The sequence below is a fragment of the Micropterus salmoides genome, unplaced genomic scaffold (genome assembly GCF_014851395.1).
Source record: "Micropterus salmoides isolate LMB-PRFRI ecotype aquatic unplaced genomic scaffold, ASM1485139v1 Ms_hic_scaffold_9, whole genome shotgun sequence".
In the NCBI taxonomy this organism is placed as follows: domain Eukaryota; kingdom Metazoa; phylum Chordata; class Actinopteri; order Centrarchiformes; family Centrarchidae; genus Micropterus; species Micropterus salmoides.
Window position 1 is genome coordinate 5,456,830 of NW_024044681.1, and position 25,438 is coordinate 5,482,267.

The following is a 25,438-nucleotide window of genomic DNA, read 5'->3' on the forward strand; positions in this document are numbered from 1 at the left end:
GGACTGATGCTTACCCCATTTTTATATAGTGAGCAAGTGTGTAGAGCAGTCCTGTTAGGTGATTGCACTGTCCTAAGCCAGCTTTGCAGGTGCAGTTGTTTCGCCAATGAATGGTTCCTCGAAGGAGATCTCCGTCTTTCAGAATAATGAAACAAGTTTAAGAACATATTTACATTTAGATAGGTATACCATCATATTGTTCTGAACCTCTGGTCCAGACCCAGACAATCAACAATATGTAACTGGCCTAGCAAAATAGGTGGTGATATACATGAAATTACAGAGCACGGTGATGTACACTGAGCGTGCAGTTATTTACAGTAGGTACGGCTGGTGTTTTCATGTTCCAGCAGTAAAAGCACAACAGTCACATTTCAAGTTGCTAGGTTTGTTCTAGCATCATGGAGATACTGACTGTTAATTAACTTTGGAATCAATCCTATTGAATGTAATTTGAATATTACATTCTTGTTTATATGGCATGTCCTATAAAATGATTCAGCAGTGCATTGATACAAGCCTCATCTGAAAGTAAGTACACTGCGAGGTAACAGGAGGAGGTGCCTCCACAGTGGCCGGGATAAATATATTGTATCTATGGTTTGAATATTCTCACAGCCAAGAGATTAAACTCTAGGCAAGTTGTTTTTTGGTCGTTTCAGGTTTTCCATTACGAAATATTAAACCTGATGCTCTCTCTCGTCAGTTTGTTGCTATTGATTTTCACCCAGGTCCCGAGATTATCCTGCCATCCTCCTGCGTGGTTGCTTCTATCTCCTGGGAGATCGAGTCTGCAGTCAGAGAAGCACAGCAGACCCGACCAGACCCAGGTAATGGACCGCCCGGTTGCTTATTTGTTCCTGACGCTGTACGCCCTCAGGTTCTCCAGTGGGTTCACGCCTCCCGGTTTGCATGCCACCCGGGTGGGAGCCGCACCCTGTCCCTACTGAGAAGGCATTTTTGGTAGCCCTCCATGGAGACTGACACTCGTGCTTATGAGGCAGCCTGTTCAGTTTGCACCTGGTGAAAATCATCACACCGCCCTCCTGAGGGTTTGCTGCAGCCCTTGCCCATCCCAAGCCGGCCCTGGTCCCATGTTGCTCTGGACTTTGTGACTAGATTACCTCTCAAGGTAACGCCGTCATACTCATCATTGTTGACCATTTTTTCAAAAGCTGCATGGCATCCCACTGGATATTGGCACTGCCTAAAACCATGAGGATTCACCCCAGCTTCCATGTTTCCCAAATTAAGCCAGTGTCTTTCAGCCCCTTGTGCTGACTCTGAGTGGGTTCCTCCTTATCATGAGCTGAAAACATGACAATGATGAAAAATATGACAGGTGTATTCTCTTTTAACTCTTCTAGCTTGCTCACAACTCAGGAATGTCTGTTCTACAAAAACAGCTAAAGCAAATCTTCTATTGTCAACTGATGAGGCGTTTGTTTAAACAGTAAAATGAGAACATTCGTTGACGTATCGACAATTTTTATATACTGATTATGTCCATATATGCTCTGTACTTGTATAGCGCCTTTCTAGTGTTTTCGACCACTCAAAGCGCTTTTACACTACATCTGCATTCACCATAAACTCACATTTATATACTGAGCCTAAGTGCTCAAACAGAAACTAGAGAAGCCAGGGATTAAACCGCCGACCTTCCGATTAACGGGCAACCCGCTCTACCTCCGGAGCCACAGCCGCCCCGTAGAGAGGGGATTGTGGTGGCAGAAAATCTCTTCCCATGTTGCGTTTCATCTATTAAGCATATTTGTTCAATCTCCCAAAGGGAATAGATTAATTTCCACGACAGAACGGACGAGCGGGTTCCTTCCAACCTCACCGTATACGGTAACCCTAACACCCAAGCCCAGACGGACTGAGCAGGCCCACATCTTGGAATTTAAACACCAGATCATTGGTACGGTGTATTGAAGGCAGCAGCCTGACAGAGATGTTGAAGAGAAGTAATGGAGCTAAGAAAGAACGCTATCACACATGTAGGTTTAGACTCTGCTCTCAAAGCATTACATTGGTGTCAGAGCACTTCCACCAGTAATCATTTAGACACGTTACAGGTGTTTCTGGTGAACAGGTACAAAGTGTCAGTGACAGATAACAGATTTCAGTAAAAACAGAGCTAATCTCACTTTAAGCCTCCCCGACTCGAGGTGGAATTCCATCAGAGCCTTGACGGATCTAAACACTTGATCCACATCACGTTGCAAGTGCCAGTTCAGTTCATCAGCAAATAAAAGGCTGTTGTTATTGTGAACACTGATTCTCAGTGTAAAATCAGTCATTTCTTGGAGCCTTTTCGAACCTGCCTTTAGTCACAGTCTCTGTAATTGTTCTGCAGTTTGTTCCCTGTATTAGACACAGACTGGACACAAATGTGTTTTACATGATCTACAAAAGTAAATCAGTTTACAAATGCACACATCACATCACCTGAAGAAGGATTAATATTGACAGATAGTGTACAAATGTCTAACAGCGTTTGAGACATTCTTCTGTGTTTCTTACAGATTGTTAAATGTGTGTGTGCACGGATCAGGTTACATTTGAAACTCTGTCTTTGAGAGTCTCCTGCTCCACACAGATCCTTTCAAAGAGGGAAAGACGTTTTTCTAAATAGAATATAAAACATGTGTATTAAAAAAGATGTATGTTTAAAGAATAAAGAGACTATGTGCAACATTCACTGTGTATATTTACTTTCAGACCAGCAGCTGAGCAGGACTAGAGATAATAATAAATATCAGATAAATTGAAATTTCCTGCATTCACTCACCGTGCTCCGTCTTTTTGTTTCCACCATGTTTAATAAACTGTTTTCATCCTCTAGTATCCCGTCAGGGTGCTGGTTGCTTTCTAGATGACAGCGACACCTAGTGTTTAAAGCAGCATGTGAAACAGACACTTTCATCTGCCTGTCAGATATCTGAACATGGTTACTATGGATACTCCCTCTCCTCTGCTGCAGCACCACCTGGTGGAGGAAACACTCACCTGCAGTCAGCGTGCCCACTGATCAAACTATCTAAAACCAGGATAAAAACCAGGGCTGACTGGGCTTTTTCAGCGAAGGTCTGAAGTCCACAAGTTTCATTATAAACAGGGTGGATGAAGCTGAAAAGGTTCAGGAGGGGGTCAACGTTGAAGTTTAGAGGGAAACAAGTACTGCAGATCGCTGAAGTGAACTGTTTAGCAATAATAATAATAATAATACTAATAACAATAATAAATAATAATAAATAGCCTAATAACAACAACAACATCTACATTTGTTGGACAAACTCTGACAGCTACACTGGTGTTAACCTCCCACGCTGAATAAGATGTTAGTTGAGTCGGTGTAACTTAACCGGAATAAAAGCAGCATGTTCAGAGTTTTTTCATAACAGCGCATGCTCTGTATTTTCCCCAGAAGAAAATATCTGAGTTTGTTCTTGTAAATTTACCACTTTCATCCCGGTTTATTAACCCACCCTGGCTCCGTATTCTTTGGAAACATAAAACATTCAATCTAAAAATGTGAAAACATTAATGATAATTCAACACAGACAGGCTGCATCTCAGAACTGGCCCATTATTTAATTCAGGCTGCCTGTATGAACGTGATGTCGTTCAGAATAACTTCATTTCGGTCAGGATGAGATCTAAACTCTAGTTCATCCTCAGCGCTGCTCCACTGATCGTAGTTTATTTCTGTTTTTCATGATTATTACTGTATACTGTAGAAGGGAGTTACAAACTTAATGTCACTTTACAACCTGTTTTACTGGCACAAATAAACCTACCGTCTCACACTGAGTATAAATGCTCATGTTTCCAGGGTGACCTCGAGTTAACCACGAAGACTGCCTGCTTGCTGCAACTTAGAGATGCAGCGAGCAGATAATCTGTCAGCAGACAGCAGACCTCTGGTAACACTTATTCACCTTTCATCATCAGGTTCAATCAGGAAGTCACACCCGACACCGCAGAGTTCCTCCTGAAGTTACCTGGATCACACAGGTACCTCACTTTGTACTTTATGAACCTGTGGTGTGAATGTCTGTCAGAGTGAAAGTGTCTCAGTGGCCCCAGCTCCATGTGAACAGACTGAAACACCGTGTGGTCTGGGGTCAGAGGTTTCGTTTCCTGTTCTCAGTTTGTGTTCGAGTCTCCTTCATTTACATTCTCTGGTGTCGTCTTTCAGGCTCTGTCTTCTGATGTGACTCGGACAGGTAGGACCAAACTCTCTGACCCTCGGTACTTATTTATTACATACTGTATATCATAGATCTCTGTGTTCTGGGACAGGGGCACTCAGCAGTGGTAGAAGTATTCACAACTTTTACTTCAGTCAAAGTAGAAATACAACAATTATGAAATACACAAAAATTCCTGCATACAAAATCTACTTATCTACTCAAATCTACTTAAGTATTACAAGGAAAAAGTATAAAAGTAAAAGTACTTACCGTACAGCCAACGTTTCAGTGTTACATTTTTATTTAATGCTGGATAAGAATTACTGATGCTTGAACACGGAAGCACCATTTTAAAACTGTAGCCGCCTGCTTTCACTCATTTTATACTGAAGTTGTTAAATTTACTGTTTATCAGTCAAACATTCAAATTCTGTCAGCGGTGGAACGGAATACACGTTTTCTACTTTCAGAGGTTCAACAATTGTGTCAAAGTCAGATCTTCATCTGAGAGTAAAACTTTACAGTATCTCACAAAAGTGAGTCCACCCCTCACATTTTAGGAAATATCTGATTCTACCTTTTGATGCTTCAACACAGAAGAAATGACACTTTGCTCCAGTGTAAAGTAGTGAGCGTGCAGCTGGTATAACAGTGTAAAGTAGTGAGCGTACAGCTTGTGTAACAGTGTAAAGTAGTGAGCGTACAGCTTGTATAACAGTGTAAAGTAGTGAGCGTGCAGCTTGTATAACAGTGTAAAGTAGTGAGCGTACAGCTTGTGTAACAGTGTAAAGTAGTGAGCGTACAGCTTGTATAACAGTGTAAAGTAGTGAGCGTGCAGCTTGTATAACAGTGTAAAGTAGTGAGCGTACAGCTTGTATAACAGTGTAAAGTAGTGAGCATACAGCTTGTATAACAGTATAAAGTAGTGAGCGTACAGCTTGTGTAACAGTGTAAAGTAGTGAGCGTACAGCTTGTGTAACAGTGTAAAGTAGTGAGCGTACAGCTTGTATAACAGTGTAAAGTAGTGAGCGTGCAGCTTGTATAACAGTGTAAAGTAGTGAGCGTACAGCTTGTATAACAGTGTAAAGTAGTGAGCGTGCAGCTTGTATAACAGTGTAAAGTAGTGAGCGTGCAGCTTGTATAACAGTGTAAAGTAGTGAGCGTACAGCTTGTATAACAGTGTAAAGTAGTGAGCGTACAGCTTGTATAACAGTGTAAAGTAGTGAGCATACAGCTTGTATAACAGTGTAAAGTAGTGAGCGTACAGCTTGTGTAACAGTGTAAAGTAGTGAGCGTACAGCTTGTATAACAGTGTAAAGTAGTGAGCGTGCAGCTTGTATAACAGTGTAAAGTAGTGAGCGTACAGCTTGTGTAACAGTGTAAAGTAGTGAGCATACAGCTTGTATAACAGTGTAAAGTAGTGAGCGTACAGCTTGTGTAACAGTGTAAAGTAGTGAGCGTGCAGCTTGTATAACAGTGTAAAGTAGTGAGCGTACAGCTTGTATAACAGTGTAAAGTAGTGAGCGTGCAGCTTGTATAACAGTGTAAAGTAGTGAGCGTGCAGCTTGTATAACAGTGTAAAGTAGTGAGCGTACAGCTTGTATAACAGTGTAAAGTAGTGAGCATACAGCTTGTATAACAGTGTAAAGTAGTGAGCGTGCAGCTTGTATAACAGTGTAAAGTAGTGAGCGTACAGCTTGTATAACAGTGTAAAGTAGTGAGCGTGCAGCTTGTATAACAGTGTAAAGTAGTGCAGCTTGTATAACAGTGTAAATCTGCTGTCCCCTCAAAATAACACATCACACAGCCGTCAATGTCAAAACTGCTGGTAACAAAAGGGAGGACACCCCTAAGTGAAAATGTCCAAAGTGTGAATATTTTGTGGCCTCCATTATTCATATTTCCATTGTAGCAAAGTTTCTTCAGTGTTGATATATGATACGATGTAATCAGATATTTACAGAAATGTGGTGGGTGGACTCTGTGAGATACTGTAGAGTGAAGAAGAATATTTCCCTCTTAGATAAGATTCAGGTCGGCTCAGCAGTACATCACTCTGAGATATTATCATCATAGAGTACGGTCTAGACCTGCTCTTTTATGAAAAGCGCTGTGAGATAACTGTTGTTGTGATTTGGCGCTATATAAATAAAATTGAATTGAACTGAATTGAATTGAGATGTAGTAGAAGTACACAGTAGCATAAAAGGGAAATACTCAAGTACATGACAGTTGTCCTTAAGCAGTAATTGAGTACCTTGCTGCTGGGATCGAGTTCATTTGAACAGACTCCACTGTTACATCTCACAGCGTCACTTTTAGGGACACAGACTGACCCTGACCTGAACACCTGGACCAAAAATCAGCCTGGTCAAACTGGGGACGTTTGACAAGCCGTCTTCAGTCAGCTGGTCTGAGGTCTGTGGAACAGGTAGCGTATGTCACCCCCCCCCCCCACACACACACACACATTCACCTCTGAAAGTGTGCGTTTCCTCCTCAGAGTGATTGACAGCTCAGGGGGGTGGAGCCAGAAGGGTCCTGCAGCTGCAGAGTTGACTTCAGACGGCGGCCATGTTGTTTCTGGCCAGGTTACTGATCCTGATGATGATGATGAAGAGTGACGGTCAGTCGGTTTTGATCTGAGAATGGGAAACATTTAGTTTGTTGCTTTCTGTCATTCATATATAGCGTTTTTATGGTAACAGGATTTTCAGTTCAGTCCCTCACTTTAAACCTGGATTCTGAACCTGCACTTCAGTAAAAGTAGGGGAGGGCGGGGGCAAAAGTACCGTTTTTCAGAAGAACCTGATTTTAAAAGATAATGTTTCAGGCAGAGATATATTTTTGCTGTGGTCACTAACTCACAGATGTGGTCTTTCAATATCAGGTGGTATTTTGTACAAATGTACAACGACTTCCGTATAATTTCACTTTAAACAGAAGTGGCGCAAAAGTAAGTAGTTTTTTGCATTACCCTTGTATTTAATAAACATGTGACCTTGTTAATGTGTAACTGCAAACATATTTTGTCCTAAAAACCATATTAAATGAATTTTATTTTGAATATTCAGTTTCAAAAGTAACCTGACAGCCCAAACTTGAATTGTTTAGAATATTTCATAGGATATTAAATTATAAATATATAATATAAATATGCACCTAAAACAGGGGGGAAATGGTTAGGTGGAGATTGTTTATGAACCTGGCGTGATTAAAATTAAATAAGACTTTACTGATCTGCACTGGAGATATTTGCATGTTGTTTCAGAAACAGTGAAAAAATACATAAAAACATAATTTAGAAAGATAGAACAAAAATGAAAATCAACAAAAAATTATAAAGCTATATTACAGTCAGGGTGCGAATTATACAGTGACAACCGGGGTCAGGGTTTCCTGGTCAAAAAGGACACCCAGCACTGCGCAGCAGGAGCAGGCTTCAGTAAGCTAAAATCTTACAAAGCTTACAATATCCTTGCTTATTTAACTGATGTGTGCAGTTTGTAGATGATAAATCAAATTCATTACACCGGTTGATGGGTGCCTCGTACCACACGACAGCTTCTGTAGTCAGAGGTCACTATTCAACAGCCAAACTGCCAGAAAGTCAGACACACAACAGCAGACCATCATGAAAACAGACCCACACAATGCTGAACCACAAGCAAAGACAGTCTGGTTTGTGGTGTACTGATCGATATTGACTGACGTGCAGAATTAGATACGGTTGATGGCAGCCGTTTTTTTCATCACATCCTTTGACATGGTTTGATTCTTAATAATAACCTGTGAGTCGAGCACAGTTTCCTCTGGTGAACCACAGAGCTACCTGCTCGGCTCCTCTGTATATTTATTTATATTTGGTAAAACTATTCGTGTTCGTTGCTATGCTGATGATTTTATATTCTATATGTGTTATTAAAACAGGACACCTTCTCATCACAATAAAATCACCCTGATTATTGTTGATATTCTAACCATGATTGAGTCTGGTGGCTTTTATGTATGTGTTTGTGGGCATGTCTTTTGGTATTGATGTGGGTAAGATCTAGACTGTGAGTCTGTAATAAAGGTTTCTGATTGTTGGACCAACACAGACGTCTGTTTGTCCTGTAGTGGTAAAGTTCCTGTTGCACACCAGCTTCTTCTGGTTTCTTAATATTGTGATAATTTTAAATCTATTTTGACTTCACCTCAGTCGTGTGATAAACTGTGTGTGACCTCTGACCCCAGCTGCCTCTGCAGAGACCATCATGGCCCACAGCGGCGAGGCGGTCCTGCTGGACCCGAACCTGACAGGGCCGGTGAACAATAAATGGGACTTTCGATGGACTCAGCTTCCCAGCCAGTTGTTGACCCCGAAGAACAACAACAGGACCTGTGGCGGCGGACGCTGTGAGCTGCTGAGAAACGGCTCGCTGAGATTCAGCCGAGTTCAGACCGCTGACGCAGGAAACTACAGCCTGCAGGTGTTTGATGAAGGAGGGAAACGAAAGATGGACAAGGTCATCCTGCTCAGGGTGGAGTCCAGAGACACCAGAGGTAGAGTAGCCAAAAACTACTACTGTTACTCACAGCATCAAAAAGAAATACTCAGGTAGAAGTACAAGATGATAACTACCTGAGTAAGAGTACAAAAGAATTTACTGAAAAAAATTATTTGAGTAGCGCATGACTTTAGAAATACAATCTTTTATCTGATGCGGATGTGACTGGAATGATTTCAGCTACAGACGGTCTTCCTGAGATAAAGGTAAAGAACACACACCTGGATCTATATGTGATGAGACATTCAGTCATCATCTCCTGATCAGAGAACCTGCCACATGAACACCAGGACAGTTTTCCCAGCGTGTGGCCACAAAATACTACATTAATATTATAGTCTGTTAAACACGGCAATAGGTAAAGACCGTTTCAAAATATACATTATTTATTATTGTCTCCTATAATAAATGATTTACAGACAAATGAAATTAGCAGATGACGCTGTGCTGGTTCATAATTTCTTGCCTATTAATTACAGGTGTTCACATTTACCTGAGGGAGAACATCTGTGGTCACATGAAATAAAACCAGTTTGTCTTTGTGTGTGTGAATAATCTGCTCTCTCTTCATCACACTAGTTAATAAATGCAGACCGCTCCACTGTTAGCCTGAAGATTTCCATGAAGTTTTTCCATTTCCAGTTTTGAAGCTTGATATTTATTATGAAACATATAAACTCAACAGACGCCGCTCTCTGTCGGCTCTGCTGTAACGTTACTGACTGCAGCCGGCCGCACCAACACGGTCTCATCCCAGGACGTCAAATACCGACGCTGTGAGAAAGCCTGACGAAGCGTCAGCATGGACGCCCTCAACACGTTCTCACTCCCGCGTCGTCACATAAGGACGCGCGGTCGAGACCCGCTGGTGTCAGTTTGTAACGCACTGGGGATCTTGTTAGTGTCAGTTTTCAACGCTAAAGGCAGGATGTAGGATATCTAACAGAAAAGTCAGAGTAAGGAGGTGGCTGCGGAGGACGGCTGGCCAAACACCGGACTTTCACCCAGGAGACTGGTGTTCGTTTCCCGTGTGAAACAAAAGGTCAACATTGAACCTCTTTATTGAGGTTTCGTAGGTTATGCAGCTTTAGTAGGAAACATAATAAGCCCTAATGTCATTATTTCATCTTTTCCTAAACCAAACCAAGATGATGGCGGCGGCGGCGGCGGCGGCGGCAGCAGCAGTGTGGTGGTGTCTGTTTTAACCTGCTGCTTCCTCCTGATGCTGCTCTTCATCATCTTCTTCATCTTGAGGAGGAGGAAGAGTCAGATGATGAGGACTACAGGTACAACAGCCAATCAGAGACAGCCTGAGCTCTTACATAAAGACCTGGGGCCGTATTACAGAAACTTCATATCTAAAGTCTTAAGTTACGAGAGGATGAGTCTAAGACAGGATTTTTCCCAATTTGGTATTACAGAAGCAAATCTAACCAAACTAACTTTAGGAATCCTGTCTTATCTCAGGGAAGGGAATCCTAAATTCTTAATCAAACACCACGTACCCATTTTCTTGTTGGTTACCTAGCAACCAATGGTACCTCTCCTCGGGAAAATGAATTATGGCGATAATAAAGGCTGCGGGCTAACGGTACCATGTTTTTCATAGTTTTTCTTGATTTCCTCCTATCGTAGAGCCTTTCTCCAAACGAGTGTTTTGTTATCAAAGCAACACATCGTTAAGTTATAAGTTCTATCTGTATACATTGTGTTGGTTTTGTAATATAGCTCCTGGTTCCTCTAAACTCTCAGCAGATGAACATTAATAAGAAGTCAGATTATAATCTGCTCTCCTGCTTCAGGTCCACCACAGGAAAATGTTTATGTGGTGATGCACACTAGCCATAGCAACGAGGGGAAAGACGAGGAGGAGCCACAATGTAGTTATGGTAACGCACACATGCAAACACACAGTAACATATGCTAGCAGACAATATAAGATGCCAACTGGTTCTTCACTGTAATCATGTTGTTTCCATGGAAAAACCAATCACACAGCAGACGTCTGTGGATGTAGAAGACATCTACGTGTGACGACCAATCAGAGCTCATGTTGTTTTTAGCTTGCTGTGTCTTACCTGTACACCACAACTCACCTTTAGTTTCCATCCACTGTCTCTTATCTGCTCTGTATTTTAGCTACAGATGTTGGGAACTAGTTGCAAAAGTTGGGAACTAGTTACAGAGGTCAATGACTGACTGCTGAGGTCTGGGACTAGCTGCTGAGATTGGGGACTAAGAAATCACAAGATTCAAATTTACTCTATTGCTTCAGGTCCTTTGGAAGAAAATGTTGAAGTGATGATGTGTGACGCGAAAGATGACAAGCACAAGACAGAGCAGAAGTCTAGTTATGGTAACACACACACACACACACACACACACACACACACATCATACGCATACAATGCTATAAGATACTAATTTGTTCTGCTCTCAACATTTCACAGTAATCCTTTTGTTTCCATGGAAACACCAATCACACAGCAGATGTCTGTAGACATAGAAGAAATCTAAGTGTGACAACCAATCAGAGCTCATCTTGTTTTTAGCTTGCTGTGTCTTACCCGTATTCCACCACCGACCTTCAGATTCCCACACTGTTTACCTGTTGTGCATTTTAGCAAAGAGCTCTGGGGACTAGCTGAAAAGGTCTGATGAAGTAGTTGCATATGTCTGGGGACTAGTTTCAGAGATTGGGAACTAGCTGCAGATGTCGGGGACTAGCTGCAGAGATTAGGGACTGCATATTAGTTGCACATATCAGGGAACTAGTTGCAGAGGTCTGGGAACTAGTAACTAGCTGTAGAGTTCAAGGACTAGCTGCGGAGTTCAAGGACTAGCTGCAGAGGTCGGGGACTAATAACTAGATGCGGAGTTCGAGGACTAGCTGCAGAGGTCGGGGACTAATAACTAGCTGCGGAGTTCAAGGACTAGCTGCGGAGTTCGAGGACTAGCTGCAGAGGTCGGGGACTAGTAACTGGCTGCGGAGTTCGAGGACTAGCTGCAGAGGTCAGGGACTAGCCGCGGAGTTCAAGGACTAGCTGCAGAGGTCGGGGACTAGTAACTAACTGCGGAGTTCGAGGACTAGCTGCAGAGGTCGGGGCTAGTAACTAACTGCGGAGTTCGAGGACTAGCTGCAGAGGTCGGGGACTAGTAACTAGCCGCGGAGTTCGAGGACTAGCTGCAGAGGTCGGGGACTAGTAACTAGCCGCGGAGTTCGAGGACTAGCTGCAGAGGTCGGGGACTAGTAACTAGCCGCGGAGTTCGAGGACTAGCTGCAGAGGTCGGGGGCTAGTAACTAGCCGCGGAGTTCGAGGACTAGCTGCAGAGGTCGGGGACTAGTAACTAGCCGCGGAGTTCGAGGACTAGCTGCAGAGGTCGGGGACTAGTAACTGGCTGCGGAGTTCGAGGACTAGCTGCAGAGGTCGGGGACTAGTAACTAACTGCGGAGTTCGAGGACTAGTTGCAGAGGTCGGAGACTAGCTGCAGAGGTCGGGAACTAGCCGCGGAGTTTGAGGACTAGCTGCAGAGGTCGGGGGCTAGTAACTAGCTGCGGAGCTCGAGGACTAGTTGCAGAGGTCGGAGACTAGCTGCAGAGGTCGGGAACTAGCCGCGGAGTTCGAGGACTAGCTGCAGAGGTCGGGGGCTAGTAACTAGCTGCGGAGTTCGAGGACTAGTTGCAGAGGTTGGAGACTAGCTGCAGAGGTCGGGAACTAGCCGCGGAGTTCGAGGACTAGCTGCAGAGGTCGGGGACTAGTTGCAGAGGTCGGAGACTTGTTGCAGAGGTTGGAGATTAGTTGCAGAGGTCGGGGACTAGCTGCAGAGGTCGGAGACTTGTTGCAGAGGTTGGTGATTAGTTGCAGAGGTCGGGGACTAGCAGCAGAAGTCGGAGACTTGTTGCAGAGGTTGGGGACTGAAAAGTCAATAGATTAAAATCTGCAACTCTCTCTCTCGCTTTAAGATCCTTGGGAGAAAAATGTTTATGAGATGATGCACGTCACCAACAAGGGGAAAGACGAGGAGGAAGGGAAGCACCAGAGAGAGCAGGGCTCTAGTTATGGTAACACACACACAAACATACAGTAACAAATGCTAACAGATGCTATATAATGCTAACATGTTCTACTCAATAGTTCACATTAATCCTCTTGTTTCCATGGAATCAGAATCAGCTTTATTGCCAGGTATGTGTACACACAAATGAGGAATTTGACTCAGGATTGTACATTGCTGACGATTTGCTTACTCATACAATAATACAATAAAACAATAACATAAAATAACAGCTGATGTCTGTGGATGTAGAAGACATCTGCATGTGATGACCAATTAGAGCTCATCTTGTTTTTAGTTTGCTGTGTCTTACCTGTACACCACAGGTGCAGAGGTCAGAGACTTGTTGCAGCGGTGGGGGACTTAATGCAGATGTCCAGGAACTAGTTGTAGATGTCTGGGGACTAGCTGCAGAAGTTGGGGACTAGTTGCAGAGGAAAGGGACTGGTTGCAGAGGTTGGGGACTGCATATTAATTGCAGACGTCCGGGAACTAGTTGCAGATGTCTGGGAACTAGTTGCAGAGGTCGGGGACTAGCTGCAGAGGTCCGGAGACTAGTTGTAGATGTCTGGGAACTAGTTGCAGAAGTTGGGGACTAGTTGCAGAGGAAGGGGACTGTATATTAATTGCAGACATTCGGGACCTAGTTGCAGATGTCTGGGAACTAGTTGCAGAGGTCGGGCATTAGTTGCAGAGGTCGGGGACTAGCTGCAGAGGTCGGGGACTTGTTGCAGAGGTTGGTGATTAGTTGCAGAGGTCGGGGACTAGCTGCAGAGGTCGGAGACTTGTTGCAGGGGTTGGCGATTAGTTGCAGAGGTCGGGGACTAGCTGCAGAAGTCGGAGACTTGTTGCAGAGGTTGGGGACTGAAAAGTCAATAGATTAAAATCTGCAACTCTCTCTCTCGCTTTAAGATCCTTGGGAGAAAAATGTTTATGAGATGATGCACGTCACCAACAAGGGGAAAGACGAGGAGGAAGGGAAGCACCAGAGAGAGCAGGGCTCTAGTTATGGTAACACACACACAAACATACAGTAACAAATGCTAACAGATGCTATATAATGCTAACATGTTCTACTCAATAGTTAATCCTCTTGTTTCCATGGAATCAGAATCAGCTTTATTGCCAGGTATGTGTACACACAAATGAGGAATTTGACTCAGGATTGTACACTGCTGACGATTTGCTTACTCATACAGTAATACAATAAAACAAAAATAACATAAAATAACAGCTGATGTCTGTGGATGTAGAAGACATCTGCATGTGATGACCAATTAGAGCTCATCTTGTTTTTAGCTTGCTGTGTCTTACCTGTACACCACAACTCACCTTTAGGTGCAGAGGTCAGAGACTTGTTGCAGCGGTGGGGGACTTATTGCTGATGTCCGGGGACTAGTTGCAGTTGTCTGGGGACTAGTTGCAGATGTCTGGGGACTAATTGCAGAAGTTGGGGACTAGTTGCAGAGGAAGGGGACTGGTTGCAGAGGTTGGGGACTGCATATTAATTGCAGACGTCCGGGAACTAATTGCAGATGTCTGGGAACTAAAAAAATGTTTATGAGATGATGCACGTCACCAACAAGGGGAAAGACGAGGAGGAAGGGAAGCACCAGAGAGAGCAGGGCTCTAGTTATGGTAACACACACACAAACATACAGTAACATATGCTAACAGATGCTATATAATGCTAACATGTTCTACTCAATAGTTCACATTAATCCTCTTGTTTCCATGGAATCAGAATCAGCTTTATTGCCAGGTATGTGTACACACAAATGAGGAATTTGACTCAGGATTGTACACTGCTGACGATGTGCTTACTCATACAATAAAACAATAATAACATAAAATAACAGCAGATGTCTGTGCATGTAGAAGACATCTACATGTGATGACCAATTGGAGATCATCTTGTTTTTAGCTTGCTGTGTCTTACCTGTACACCACAACTCACATTTAGGTGTATAGGTCAGAGACTTGTTGCAGCGGTGGGGGACTTATTGCTGATGTCCGGGGACTAGTTGCAGTTGTCTGGGAACTAGTTGCAGATGTCTGGGGACTAATTGCAAAGGTTGAGAACATGTTACAGAGGTCAGGACTGCATATTAATTGCAGATGTCTGGTAACTAGTTGCAGAAGTCAGTAGATTAAAATCTGCTCTCTTGCTTCAGATCCTTTGAAGAAAAATGTATATGAGATGATGCATGTCACCAACAAGGGGAAAGACGAGGAGGAAGGGAAGCACCAGAGAGAGCAGGACTCTATTTATGGTAACACATACACAAAATTACAGTAACAGATGCTAAATAATGCTAACTTGTTCTACTCTAAACAGCTCACTGTAATCCTGTTCTTACCATAGAAACACCAATCACAAAGCAGATGTCTGTGGATGTGGAAGACATCTACGTGTGACGACCAATCAGAGCTCATGTTGTTTTTAGCTTGCTGTGTCTCACCTGTACACCCCAACTAACCTTTAGTTTCCATCCACTGTCTTACCGGTTGTGCATTTTTCAGTTTCTTATTTTTATTTAAAAAAATAAAGTAAACTTGTATGAACCTTCCAGATGATTCTGTTATTTTTGTTTTGGTGCAACTTCTGGACTAGCTACAGTACTCTGAGGACTAGCTGCAAAGGTCAGACACACTAGCAAATGTTTGAGAACTCACTTACAGATGTCTGGGAACTAGTTGCAGAGGTTGGGGACTAGTTGCAGAGGCCAAGACCAGTAGCAGATTTATGGGAACTAGTTGTATAGGTTAGGGACTAGTAGCAAATGTCTGGGGACTAGTTAGAGACCAGGGCCACTTGCAGATGTCTGTGAACTAGGTGAGCAGGTTGGGGACTAGTTGCAGAGGCCAGGATCAGTTGCAGATGTCTGGGAAGTATTTGGAGAGGTCGGGGACTAGTTGCAGAGGTTGGGGACTAGTTGGGGACTTACTTTTATTAAAAAAAATAAAGTAAACTTGTATGAACCTTCCAGATGATTCTGTTATTTTTGTTTTGTTGCAACTTCTGGACTAGCTACAGTACTCTGGGGACTAGCTGCAAAAGTCAGACACACTAGCAAATGTCTAAAAACTCGTTGCAGATGTCTGGGAACAAGCTGCAGAGGTTGGGGACATTTTGCAGAGGTCAGGACCAGTTGCAGATGTCTGGGAACTAGTTGCAGATGGTGGAACTAGTTGCAGAGGTCAGGACCATTTGCAGATGTCTGAACTAGTTGCAGAGGTTGGGGACTAGTTGCAGAGGCCTGGGCCTGTTGCAGATGTCTGGGAACTAGGTGCAGAGGCCAGGGACTAGTTGCAAAAGTTCGGGAACTAGTTATGTTGGGACTAGTTGCAGAGGTTGGGGACTAGTTGCAGAGGTCGGGAACTAGTTGCAGAGGTCGGGAACTAGTTGCAGATGGTGGAACTAGTTGCTGAGGTCAGGACCAGTTACAGATGTCTGTGAAGTAGTTGCAGAGGTCGGAGACTAGTTGCAGAGGTCGGGAACTGCAGGTGCTGGTAATATAATTAGAATATCATCAAAAAGTTGATTTATTTCAGTAATTCCATTCAAAAATAATAATTCATTCATTCCACACAGACTGATACATTTGAAATGTTTATTTCATTTAATTGTGATGATAAAAACCGACAACTAATGAAAATCCCAAATTCAGTATCTCCGAAAATTCGAATATTACTTAAGACCAATAAAAAAAAAAGGATTTTTAGAAATGTTGGCCAACTGAAAAGTATGAACTTGAAAAGTATGAGCATGTACAGCACTCAATACTTAGTTGGGGCTCCTTTTGCCTGAAAGACTGCAGCAACGCGGCGTGGCATGGAGTCGATCAGTCTGTGGCACTGCTCAGGTGTTATGAGAGCCCAGGTTGCTCTGATAGTGGCCTTCAGCTCTTCTGCATTGTTGGGTCTGGTGTATCGCATCTTCCTCTTCACAATAACCCCTAGATTTTCTATAGGGTTAAGGTCAGGCGAGGTTGCTAGCCAATTAAGAACAGGGATACCATGGTCCTTAAACCAGGTACTGGTAGCTTTGGCACTGTCTGCAGGTGCCAAGTCCTGTTGGAAAATGAAATCTGCATCTCCATAAAGTTGGTCAGCAGCAGGAAGCATGAAGTGCTCTAAAACTTCCTGGTAGACGGCTGCATTGACCTTGGACCTCAGAAAACACAGTGGACCAACAGCAGCAGATGACATGGCACCCCAAACCATCACTGACTGTGGAAACTTCACACTGGACTTCAAGCAACGTGGATTCTGTGCCTCTCCTCTCTTCCTCCAGACTCTGGGACCTTGATTTCCAAAGGAAATGCAAAATTTACTTTCGTCAGAGAACATAACTTTGGACCACTCAGCAGCAGTCCAGTCCTTTTTGTCTTTAGCCCAAGTGAGACGTTTCTGACACTGTGTCTTGTTCAAGAGTGGCTCGACACAAGGAATGCGACAGCTGAAACCCATGTCTTGCATACGTCTGTGTGTGGTGGTTCTTGAAGCACTGACTCCAGCTGCAGTCCACTCTTTGTGAATCTCCCCCACATTTTTGAATGGGTTTTGTTTCTCAATCCTCTCCAGGGTGCGGTTATCCCTATTGCTTGTACACTTTTTTTCTACCACATCTTTTCCTTCCCTTCACCTCTCTATTAATGTGCTTGGACACAGAGCTCTGTGAACAGCCAGCCTCTTTAGCAATGACCTTTTGTGTCTTGCTCTCCTTGTGCAAGGTGTCAATGGTCGTCTTTTGGACAGCTGTCAAGTCAGCAGTCTTCCCCATGATTGTGTAGCCTACAGAACTAGACTGAGAGACCATTTAAAGGTCTTTGCAGGTGTTTTGAGTTAATTAGCTGATTAGAGTGTGGCACCAGGTGTCTTCAATATTGAACCTTTTCACAATATTCTAATTTTCTGAGAAACTGATTTGAGGGTTTTCATTAGTTGTCAGTTATAATCATCAAAATTAAAATGAACACTTGAAATATCTCAGTCTGTGTGGAATGAATGTATACATTATATAAGTTTCACTTTTTGAATGGAATTACTGACACGAATCAACTTTTTGATGATATTCTAATTATATGACCAGCACCTGTAGTTGTAGATGGTGGGACTAGTTGCAGAGGTCTGGAACTAGTTTCAGAGGCCAGGACCAATTGCAGATGTCTGGGAGTAGTTGCTAACGTTGGTGCACAGCTCAGCGTGTTTCTTCACCAGTGTTTGAGGGGTGCCACACTAGCCGCTAGGCGGGCATTATGCAGCGTGTTAATGACGCAGAGAGGTTGCCTTTCAAAAACTTTATATTATACAATATTTAAGAGACCCGCCAAGTTATATTATTATTAAGTGGAATTGTTTCACAGTGACTTTATGTTTCACAGTGACTTTATGTTAGCCAGCGAATGATGACCACATTCTTAATCACACAAAAAGTGATTGATGGGTTGTTTCCCCAGCTTGGGAACCTACCATCAGTGACCATCATTATTTGGCTTTGTGAGTATGCAATCAAACTAAGAGTACCATGATGTGGTGGAAATAGTTTCTTTCACCGGGTGGTGAGGAATTAAATAGTTAAATAAGCTATAACGAGTAGTTGTTTTTTGATATTTATTAAAGGAAAAATTAGAACAGAGAAGTACTCCACAGATTCACTTAGGCCAGTGGTCCCACCCCCGCTTGGAGTGTCTGGCCCAGAGAAAAGAAGTACATAAAGATTTAAGACAGTGGAATATTTGGTCTTACTCAGCCTTGAAACACATGAGCAGAGACAAGCCAAAACAATTCCACAACTACTCAGTCTAACATAAAAACAGGTTTGGCATAGTGGACACAACAGTTGGCAAAACACATGGTAGTACCAGGGTAAGATAGCATGGCACTTCAGTTGGTACCAACACCCAGTTTGGAGAGTACTTCAAGAAATGGAAGTATTCTTGTTGTTTGTGCATCTGTTTAGACACATTTTCCCAGAATCAAGTTCTCAGAGTTTGAACACAGTCAGGCTACAGAGCTGTCCAGCTGGACACAGCGGAGGGTCCAGCAGAGTTTACAAGCTTTAGTTTAGTTTCAGAGTCTCATGAAACTTCAGAATGTCTTCTTTGGAGTCGGTTGACACTATCTGCTCCACAACCTGACGGACTCCACTCTCCAAAGCATGATAGTAGCGCTTCACCTCCTGCAGCTCAGACTGCAGTCGTTCCTCCACCTTGTGATGCTCCTGCTGAGCTTCACTCAGCTTCTTCTCGTACTTGGACTCCACAGCTTTTATTTTCTCCTCCAGTTTCTTCTGGTAGAACTCTCTGAGCTCTGCCTCTCTCTGATCCAGCATCTCCACCACCTGCTGGTAGGTGTAGTTGGAGTAAAACCCTCCTCCGTTGGCAGCCACCATCTGCTCCACCTTCTCCAGCAGATCCAGGACCTGTCCACGATCATTGGCTTTGAGGTTGTTGAAGACATGATATCTGTTTCCTGCCTTCCTCAGGATCTCCAGCAGCTCCGGTCCGGCCTCCTCCAGCTGTCGCTCAAAGTCTGACTCAACTCGGTCTCCGTACGTGAAGAGGATGATGGTGTTCTTCCATGCATCCTTCCCAAAGACCTCCTCCACCTTCCTGACAGAATTTCTTTCCTCTTCTGTGAAGGGTCTCACCTTGATAACTAGCAGGATGGCATGGGGCCCCGGGGCCGACATGTTGATGCATTTGGCGATCTCTCTCTTCACTGTGTGGTCAGACTCTGAGGTGTCTAAGAGGCCGGGCGTGTCGACGACGGTCAGCTCTCTGCCGAAGACCAAACCTTTCTGCTTGCAGCACTGTCCGGTCACTGAGGAGAGAAAACAGTCAGATTTAGTCAACAGCTTCATCATGACGAAGGGGGGCGGGTGATTACAGAGACACATGCTTTACAGGACAAAAGGTAAGAACAGTAAAAAGTCCATCAGACGTGAGAAAGTGCATCCTACATACTCCTTACTGTGGTTCGGCAGTTGCTGTGTTACTCAACCCTTTGGGAATGACCCTGATGGTCAGGCCTTGACCCATGGGGCCCGGTCGTGCACAGCGCAAAATAATTACTTGGAGCCACTGGTACAGGAATATGGATTGAGGACGGGTGCATTGTCTGCAGGGCAGCAGGCAAACATGAGGACCTAGGTGTGCATCACAGACTGGGTCTAAGCTCAGCTCTCTAGTAGGAACGAGTAGTTTTGAATCCTGAATGTCCCAAAAATAAGACTTAACCTGAGTTTTTATTTTTAATACCCTAAAAAAAAGTACTATACTAGATGGGACTGTTCCGGCTCTTCACTGGTTGCAGCACGGTATCTGGATTTTGTGTCTACAGAGTCATTAAAGCCACAAAGTAACACGCACATGCACTTTCCCCGTTTGTTTTTAGTGTAGACGAAGATAGAGGGGTTGCAGTCAAAGGACAGGTGATGTGTAGCTGCAGGCAGCCAACAGTTGACTTCATGAACCAAACAGAGCATTGAGTTTAAACTTTTTAAATCCAGGAAGAACACCACCACGGGGAATGAGGAGAAGAAGGTCAAACACAACAACATTGTGATTCCATACGTGTCTGGAGTATCAGAGGAGGATTTCCCTGTGTTTTTTAAACCCAAGAACACGCTAAGACAGATCCTGGTCCAAAGACCGCACACCCAAACACAAGAAAAGCAGTCTAGTGTATCTAATGCAGTGAACTCCTCAGGTTTAGACTCAGCAGTTTACCTACATCTGAAAGATAAAGGACTCTCTTTCAGTGACAACCAAGTTCATATTCTGGACAGAGAGGATGGATGGATGGTTGGAAGAGAGGAAGAAGCCATTTACACCTGGGTTGAGAAATCACTGCTTACTCAGCACTGCTCCAGTGAGGACAGTTTATTTCTGTTTACCAGTTTTATTATTGATTCTGTATTAATCATAAACTGACTTCTTCCTTTCATGACTTCTGAAGAAAAGAACGATCATCGTTCAGACCTGGCCTCAGGTGGCTCTAACAACCTTGACGACTGTTCTTACAAAATCCAGCTTCTTCATTTAGTCCGTGTAACTTTCCCGGTTATTTCCTGGAATAAAACCTGTGCGTGTGTTTTACCTGACAGCAGGCTGACCGCTTCAGTGAAGGCGTTTCTTCCCAGTAAGGTGTTTCCGCTGGAGCTCTTCCCTGATCCAGTCTTCCCAACAAGAACCAGCCTCATGTCTGACACTGGAACACAAAGAGTGGATCAAGGATCAGGGTAACTATTATCCACAAGGAGCAATTTGAATAGCAGCCAGCAGCAAACAATATGCATCAACAACAAATAAATCCGACACAAATTAAATTGACAGGGTAGGATTTACAATGATAACAGCCGGGATAAATGACCTTTTAATCAGTTCTGCATCGTAGCAGACTGTATCTGCGCCCTGAAGGCAGCAGCATGAATTCAGCCCCGGGATGGCCCGAGTACGGCAGGATGGTTTTCGTCTTCTTCAAGGACATCACCTTGTACAAGTCCCACAATTTAACTTCACACCTTCACAACACCTTGCAGGCTATTTTTCTGTTTAACAGAAACTGACCCGTGCCAGCAGATACAGGGGACCGTGACAGACAAGATTTTACGTTTCCATTGCAACAATCAGACGTGACTTCATTCAGCTGGAGAAACCGGCCATCCAACATCTGATAACTGCTAACCAATAAAGTGATCAGAGCTACAAAAATCTTAAGTTCTAATAAACCAGAAGTCTCATCATCATGACTCTGATAAGAACTCAGCGGTCGGTCTTAGGACCCATTTTATTTTCCTTGTATCTGCTTCCCCTTGGACACATTATCCAGAAACATTGTGTCTCTTTTCATGTTTACGCTGATGACACACTGATGTACCTGCCCGTCAGATCCACAGAGCCTGGGATGCTGAGTTCACTTACTGCCTGTCTCTGTGATGTCAGAAACTGGATGTCAAATTATTTCCTCCATCTGAACTCAGACAGAACAGAGATCCTGGTCTTTGGATCCCTGGTGGATCATATCAGGCCTGTTGAATCTTGGCGTCTGGTTCGACAGTTATCTAAGTTTCGAGCTTGTGCAATCATGTTTTTACCAGCTTAGAAATATATCAAAAATATCATCAATGTTAACTTTTAAGGACACTGAGACCATTTTACACGTCTTCATCTCATCACGCCTGGATCACTGCAACAGGTGTTTTACTACTGATGGACTCCAGAGTGTCCAGAACTCAGCTGCCAGGCATCACCCTGTTTCAGCTTCACCACTCCGGCTCCCAGTGTGTTTTACATTAGACATTAAAATGTTATTGATCACTTTTAAAGCTCTTCGTGTCACGATCCTGTCCGGAGTCTGTCTGTGTTTTGAGTTTCAGTTATTGTGTCCAGTTACTCTGTTTACACTGCTTGTGTCTTTATTAGTTTATATTTCTTCCTCTGGTCTGTTCTGTGTTCAGTAACCTGTGTTCTGTCTGTTCCCCCAGTTGTCTCTCTGTCTGCCTCGTTAGCCTCATGCTCCTCACCTGTGTTGCTCACGCCCTGCTCGTTAGTCCTAATAAACCACTGAACTGCACCAGTCGGCCTTTGTGTCCTGCGTTTGGGTCCACCGGCCTGCTTACCCTGCCTCTCGTCACCACAACTGTGACACTTCGTGGCCTCTCGCCCTGTTCTGTCTCTGACCTTTTAGTCTCGGGACTCACTATGTACTGAGCTGTCAGAGCACGTTGCTGGTAAGATGACAGGGGTTTTTATACTCTGACATTTGGGAAAGAGAGTCCATCTGAGTTTGAGCACAGACTGTTTAATGTTCAGTTAAGTTCTGTGTGTGCAGCATGAAGGGACTCGTTCGTATAAACTACCTTGTCCCAGCACAGACCTTGAGATCTTCAGGCAGAGGTCTTTAGTCGGTTAGAGAGTCTCGACTGAAACTAAAGGGACGGTTTGCAGTCGGGGCCCCGGATCAGCCTGTCCGAGGAAATCAGGTTGACTGAGTCATTGAACTCTTTTATAGGAAGCATTTTGATTTTATTTTTCTCCTAACTGTACTTTATTATCTGAAGTGTTTTCTTGCATCTATCACGGATCTTATGTGGGTTTTATTTATTTTTTGTCTTTGCACTTGTGGAAGTGTTTTTGAAAAGTGCTTTATAAATCCTGTAACCTGCCCTAAGCTGAACTGTCCTCAGTGGAACTCCATAAATAAAGATTACTATTACCACTTTATTCCCCAAACATTACGACTCGTAGTATTTTGACTTTTGTTTTGAAATTTTTCTGTCCTCACATCTTTTGGATCAAATGTGCTGCTAGTTCACAAGTAGGAAAAACTACGACTCCCACGGTGCATTTCACAAACATCCAGTCACATGAGCTGCTAACAGCAGCAGGAAGCTAAAGACGACGTCTTCACCATGGCGACCAATCTGTTCTTAACTGTAACAACAGCAGCTGAGGCTCATGGGTACTGTAGTACTTAGAGCTGTCCACCTGAATGCAGGAAAGCACCTGATTAGCCAGAAGCAGCGTGTGAGTCATTCAGACTGCAGGTCAGCACAGGAGCTTCCTGTGTCCCATCCAGCGGCTCCTCCCCTCACAACTCTAACATGCTTTTATTGTGAAAGGAAAAGCAGAAGTGAGCCGGTGACCACATGAAATCTCTCAGACACAACTTCCTCTGGAGAGACACCAGCAGAACCGTCCCTCACTAACACAGATGGTAACTACGTACCTGCACTTAAGCACAAATTAGAGGTATTTGTACTTTACTTGAGTATTTTCTTTTCCTGTCACTGTCTCCTTCTGCTCCATCTCAGAGGGAGATATTTTTACTTCATCACATTTATCTGACGTATGAGGCTGAGTTATAAATTAAACTCCAGTTTATAAAGTGCAGCTGACAGGATTATTATACAGTGAAATGTAGCACTTTGTTTTTCATGTAAAATCATTTCATGGTTCACAGACGTGAAGATTCGCTGCTTTTCCTTATTTTATCTGTATTAATGTTGAGTTTGTGCTGTTTGTTAGACAGAACAAACACTGTGACAGAGTCTCTGAGTCACTGGGACAACATTTCTCACTGTTTTCAATTAATGAAGAAAATAATGAGCAGATTGATCCAGAATGAAAAGACTCATCAGCTGCAGTCTGAACGAGCTGCAGCTCAACATCCTGCTGCACATTAGTGTGTGTGTGTGTGTGTATATATATATATATATATATAAATAACTAACAGTACAAAATCACAGGACTGGAAGTGCATCGTCATGATTATACTCACATACTTTTACTTTAAGAACATTTTCAATGCAGTACTTCTACTAATACAGAGTATTTTTAAAGTGAGGTATTAGTACTTAATTAATACTCCAGGCAGTAGAGTTATTAGCCTGTTTATAATGACAGTGTTTAATACAGAGGAAAATTTGCTTTGTCATGTCGGGGACCCCTGACACACAGAACTATACTAATAGTACTCTTTACTTTTGATACTTCAGTGTTTTTTAAAGCAGGTACTTTAGACGCAAGTAGAAATTTAAATTAAATACTTTTAGTGCAGTAATATTTAGCAAGTGTATCTGTAGTTTTACTCAAGTAGGCTACAGCACCGCCGCCAACATCAGGAATCACAGGAGAAGAAGTGAATGAACAGATGTTTGGTTTCAGACCTGTTGGAGGTTCGTCCATACTCTGGGTTCTCCTCCTTCCTGGTCGGAAGGGAGAAACAGACAGAGAGATAACTACTGTGTGTGTGTGTGTGTATATATATATATATATATATATATATTTTAAATATGTGTGTGTTATAATTTTCATTTCCTTTGCTGAAACCTTCTCTGTGTGGGTAACTATCCGATCATGACCCCTTTAAAACACTCCTTATCATCATCTGTCTGGTAGTTTCACTTTAGCTGTCAGGCCAATCTGTTCAGCTGTCCTCTGTCCCTGTAGCAAGCCCTTTAAACATTTATTCACTACTCGCTATTTAAAAGCTGCTCTGCTTATTTATTAGTTACTGGTATTTTTGGTTACTAGTGACCAGTGTTGGGAGTAACGCAGTTACAGTAATGTAGGCCTATAGCTTTTTGCTGTAAGGCAGTGATCACAATCACTAATGATAATAATATATCTAACATGTTATTATGTAACTTAAAATATATTAGTAATAATTCTACCCGTTACAATCTCAGTAACGCGTTACAGCGCATTTTAATAAATATATGGTGTTTTGATTTTTTAATAATTCACAAACATGGAGAAACATTTCGTCTTTATCTTCATGGATGAGTGTGAACAGAATTCTCCTTTCCTGATCAGAGAGGCTGCCCTCAGGTGCTTCATGCTGCTCTGCCTCGTGCGTAAATGCGCACAGCGTATCGCAGTGCTCACTAATGCACACAGGTTTACACTTGTGAATATTTCCACTGCGCACAGTTCACTCTGCAGGGAAAGCAGCTTATAAAATGAAACTTACCGGCTTTCTCTCTCTCCTCCATCAGCTCGGGTGAATCTGGTTTCCTCCACGTCCAGTTTAAATCAACACGAGTGCTAAAAGCACGCGATCACTAAGAAAGTGTTGCTGCCGCCATTTTGAGCCCCAGCACCTGCATTAACCCTTTGT

At 43.3% G+C, this 25,438-nt stretch overlaps 2 protein-coding genes across 9 annotated transcripts; one reads left to right on the top strand and one right to left on the bottom strand.

Moving 5' to 3' along the window:
• The first annotated feature begins 4,164 nt into the window (after positions 1 to 4,164).
• Positions 4,165 to 15,378, top strand: LOC119895830. 5 transcript variants are annotated; one of them, XM_038709192.1, is made up of 10 exons: positions 4,165 to 4,235; positions 6,513 to 6,633; positions 6,706 to 6,828; positions 8,439 to 8,747; positions 9,901 to 10,038; positions 10,555 to 10,641; positions 11,028 to 11,108; positions 12,717 to 12,815; positions 13,721 to 15,081; positions 15,174 to 15,378. In XM_038709192.1, exons 3-9 carry the CDS (start codon positions 6,777 to 6,779, stop codon positions 13,843 to 13,845), a joined length of 891 nt encoding a protein of 296 aa, XP_038565120.1. In that variant the 5' UTR covers positions 4,165 to 4,235; positions 6,513 to 6,633; positions 6,706 to 6,776; the 3' UTR covers positions 13,846 to 15,081; positions 15,174 to 15,378. The 5 variants fall into 5 exon arrangements, with proteins under 5 accessions (XP_038565120.1, XP_038565118.1, XP_038565121.1 ...); XM_038709190.1 differs by having other exon boundaries at positions 6,513 to 6,620; XM_038709193.1 differs by lacking the exon at positions 4,165 to 4,235 and having other exon boundaries at positions 5,951 to 6,620; positions 13,721 to 14,902; positions 14,983 to 15,081.
• A 3,032-nt stretch (positions 15,379 to 18,410) lies between these two features.
• Positions 18,411 to 25,428, bottom strand: LOC119895828 (GTPase IMAP family member 7-like). 4 transcript variants are annotated; one of them, XM_038709186.1, is made up of 4 exons: positions 25,292 to 25,417; positions 24,486 to 24,530; positions 20,915 to 21,016; positions 18,411 to 19,636 (listed from the first exon to the last, which is right to left on the bottom strand). In XM_038709186.1, the coding sequence occupies exons 1-4, from the start codon at positions 25,311 to 25,313 to the stop codon at positions 18,873 to 18,875; spliced, it is 933 nt and encodes a 310-aa protein (XP_038565114.1). In that variant the 5' UTR covers positions 25,314 to 25,417; the 3' UTR covers positions 18,411 to 18,872. The 4 variants fall into 4 exon arrangements, with proteins under 4 accessions (XP_038565114.1, XP_038565113.1, XP_038565115.1 ...); XM_038709185.1 differs by having other exon boundaries at positions 20,915 to 21,025; XM_038709187.1 differs by lacking the exon at positions 24,486 to 24,530 and having other exon boundaries at positions 20,915 to 21,025; positions 25,292 to 25,428.
• Between the last annotated feature and the right edge of the window lie 10 nt (positions 25,429 to 25,438).

Bases quoted from the DNA above. Each gene is read 5' to 3' on its own strand.
- LOC119895830 (XM_038709192.1), top strand. From the start codon at position 6,777: ATGTTGTTTCTGGCCAGGTTACTGATCCTGATGATGATGATGAAGAGT. The intron at 8,748-9,900 runs GTAGAGTAGCCA...AACCAAACCAAG, and splicing joins GGAGTCCAGAGACACCAGAG to ATGATGGCGGCGGCGGCGGC. The intron at 11,109-12,716 runs GTAACACACACA...TCTCGCTTTAAG, and splicing joins AGAGCAGAAGTCTAGTTATG to ATCCTTGGGAGAAAAATGTT.
- LOC119895828 (XM_038709185.1), bottom strand. From the start codon at position 25,313: ATGGAGGAGAGAGAGAAAGCCG. The intron at 24,531-25,291 runs GTAAGTTTCATT...TTTCTCCCTTCC, and splicing joins GGAGGAGAGAGAGAAAGCCG to GACCAGGAAGGAGGAGAACC. The intron at 19,637-20,914 runs GTAAAACACACG...TTCTCTCCTCAG, and splicing joins AGCGGTCAGCCTGCTGTCAG to TGACCGGACAGTGCTGCAAG.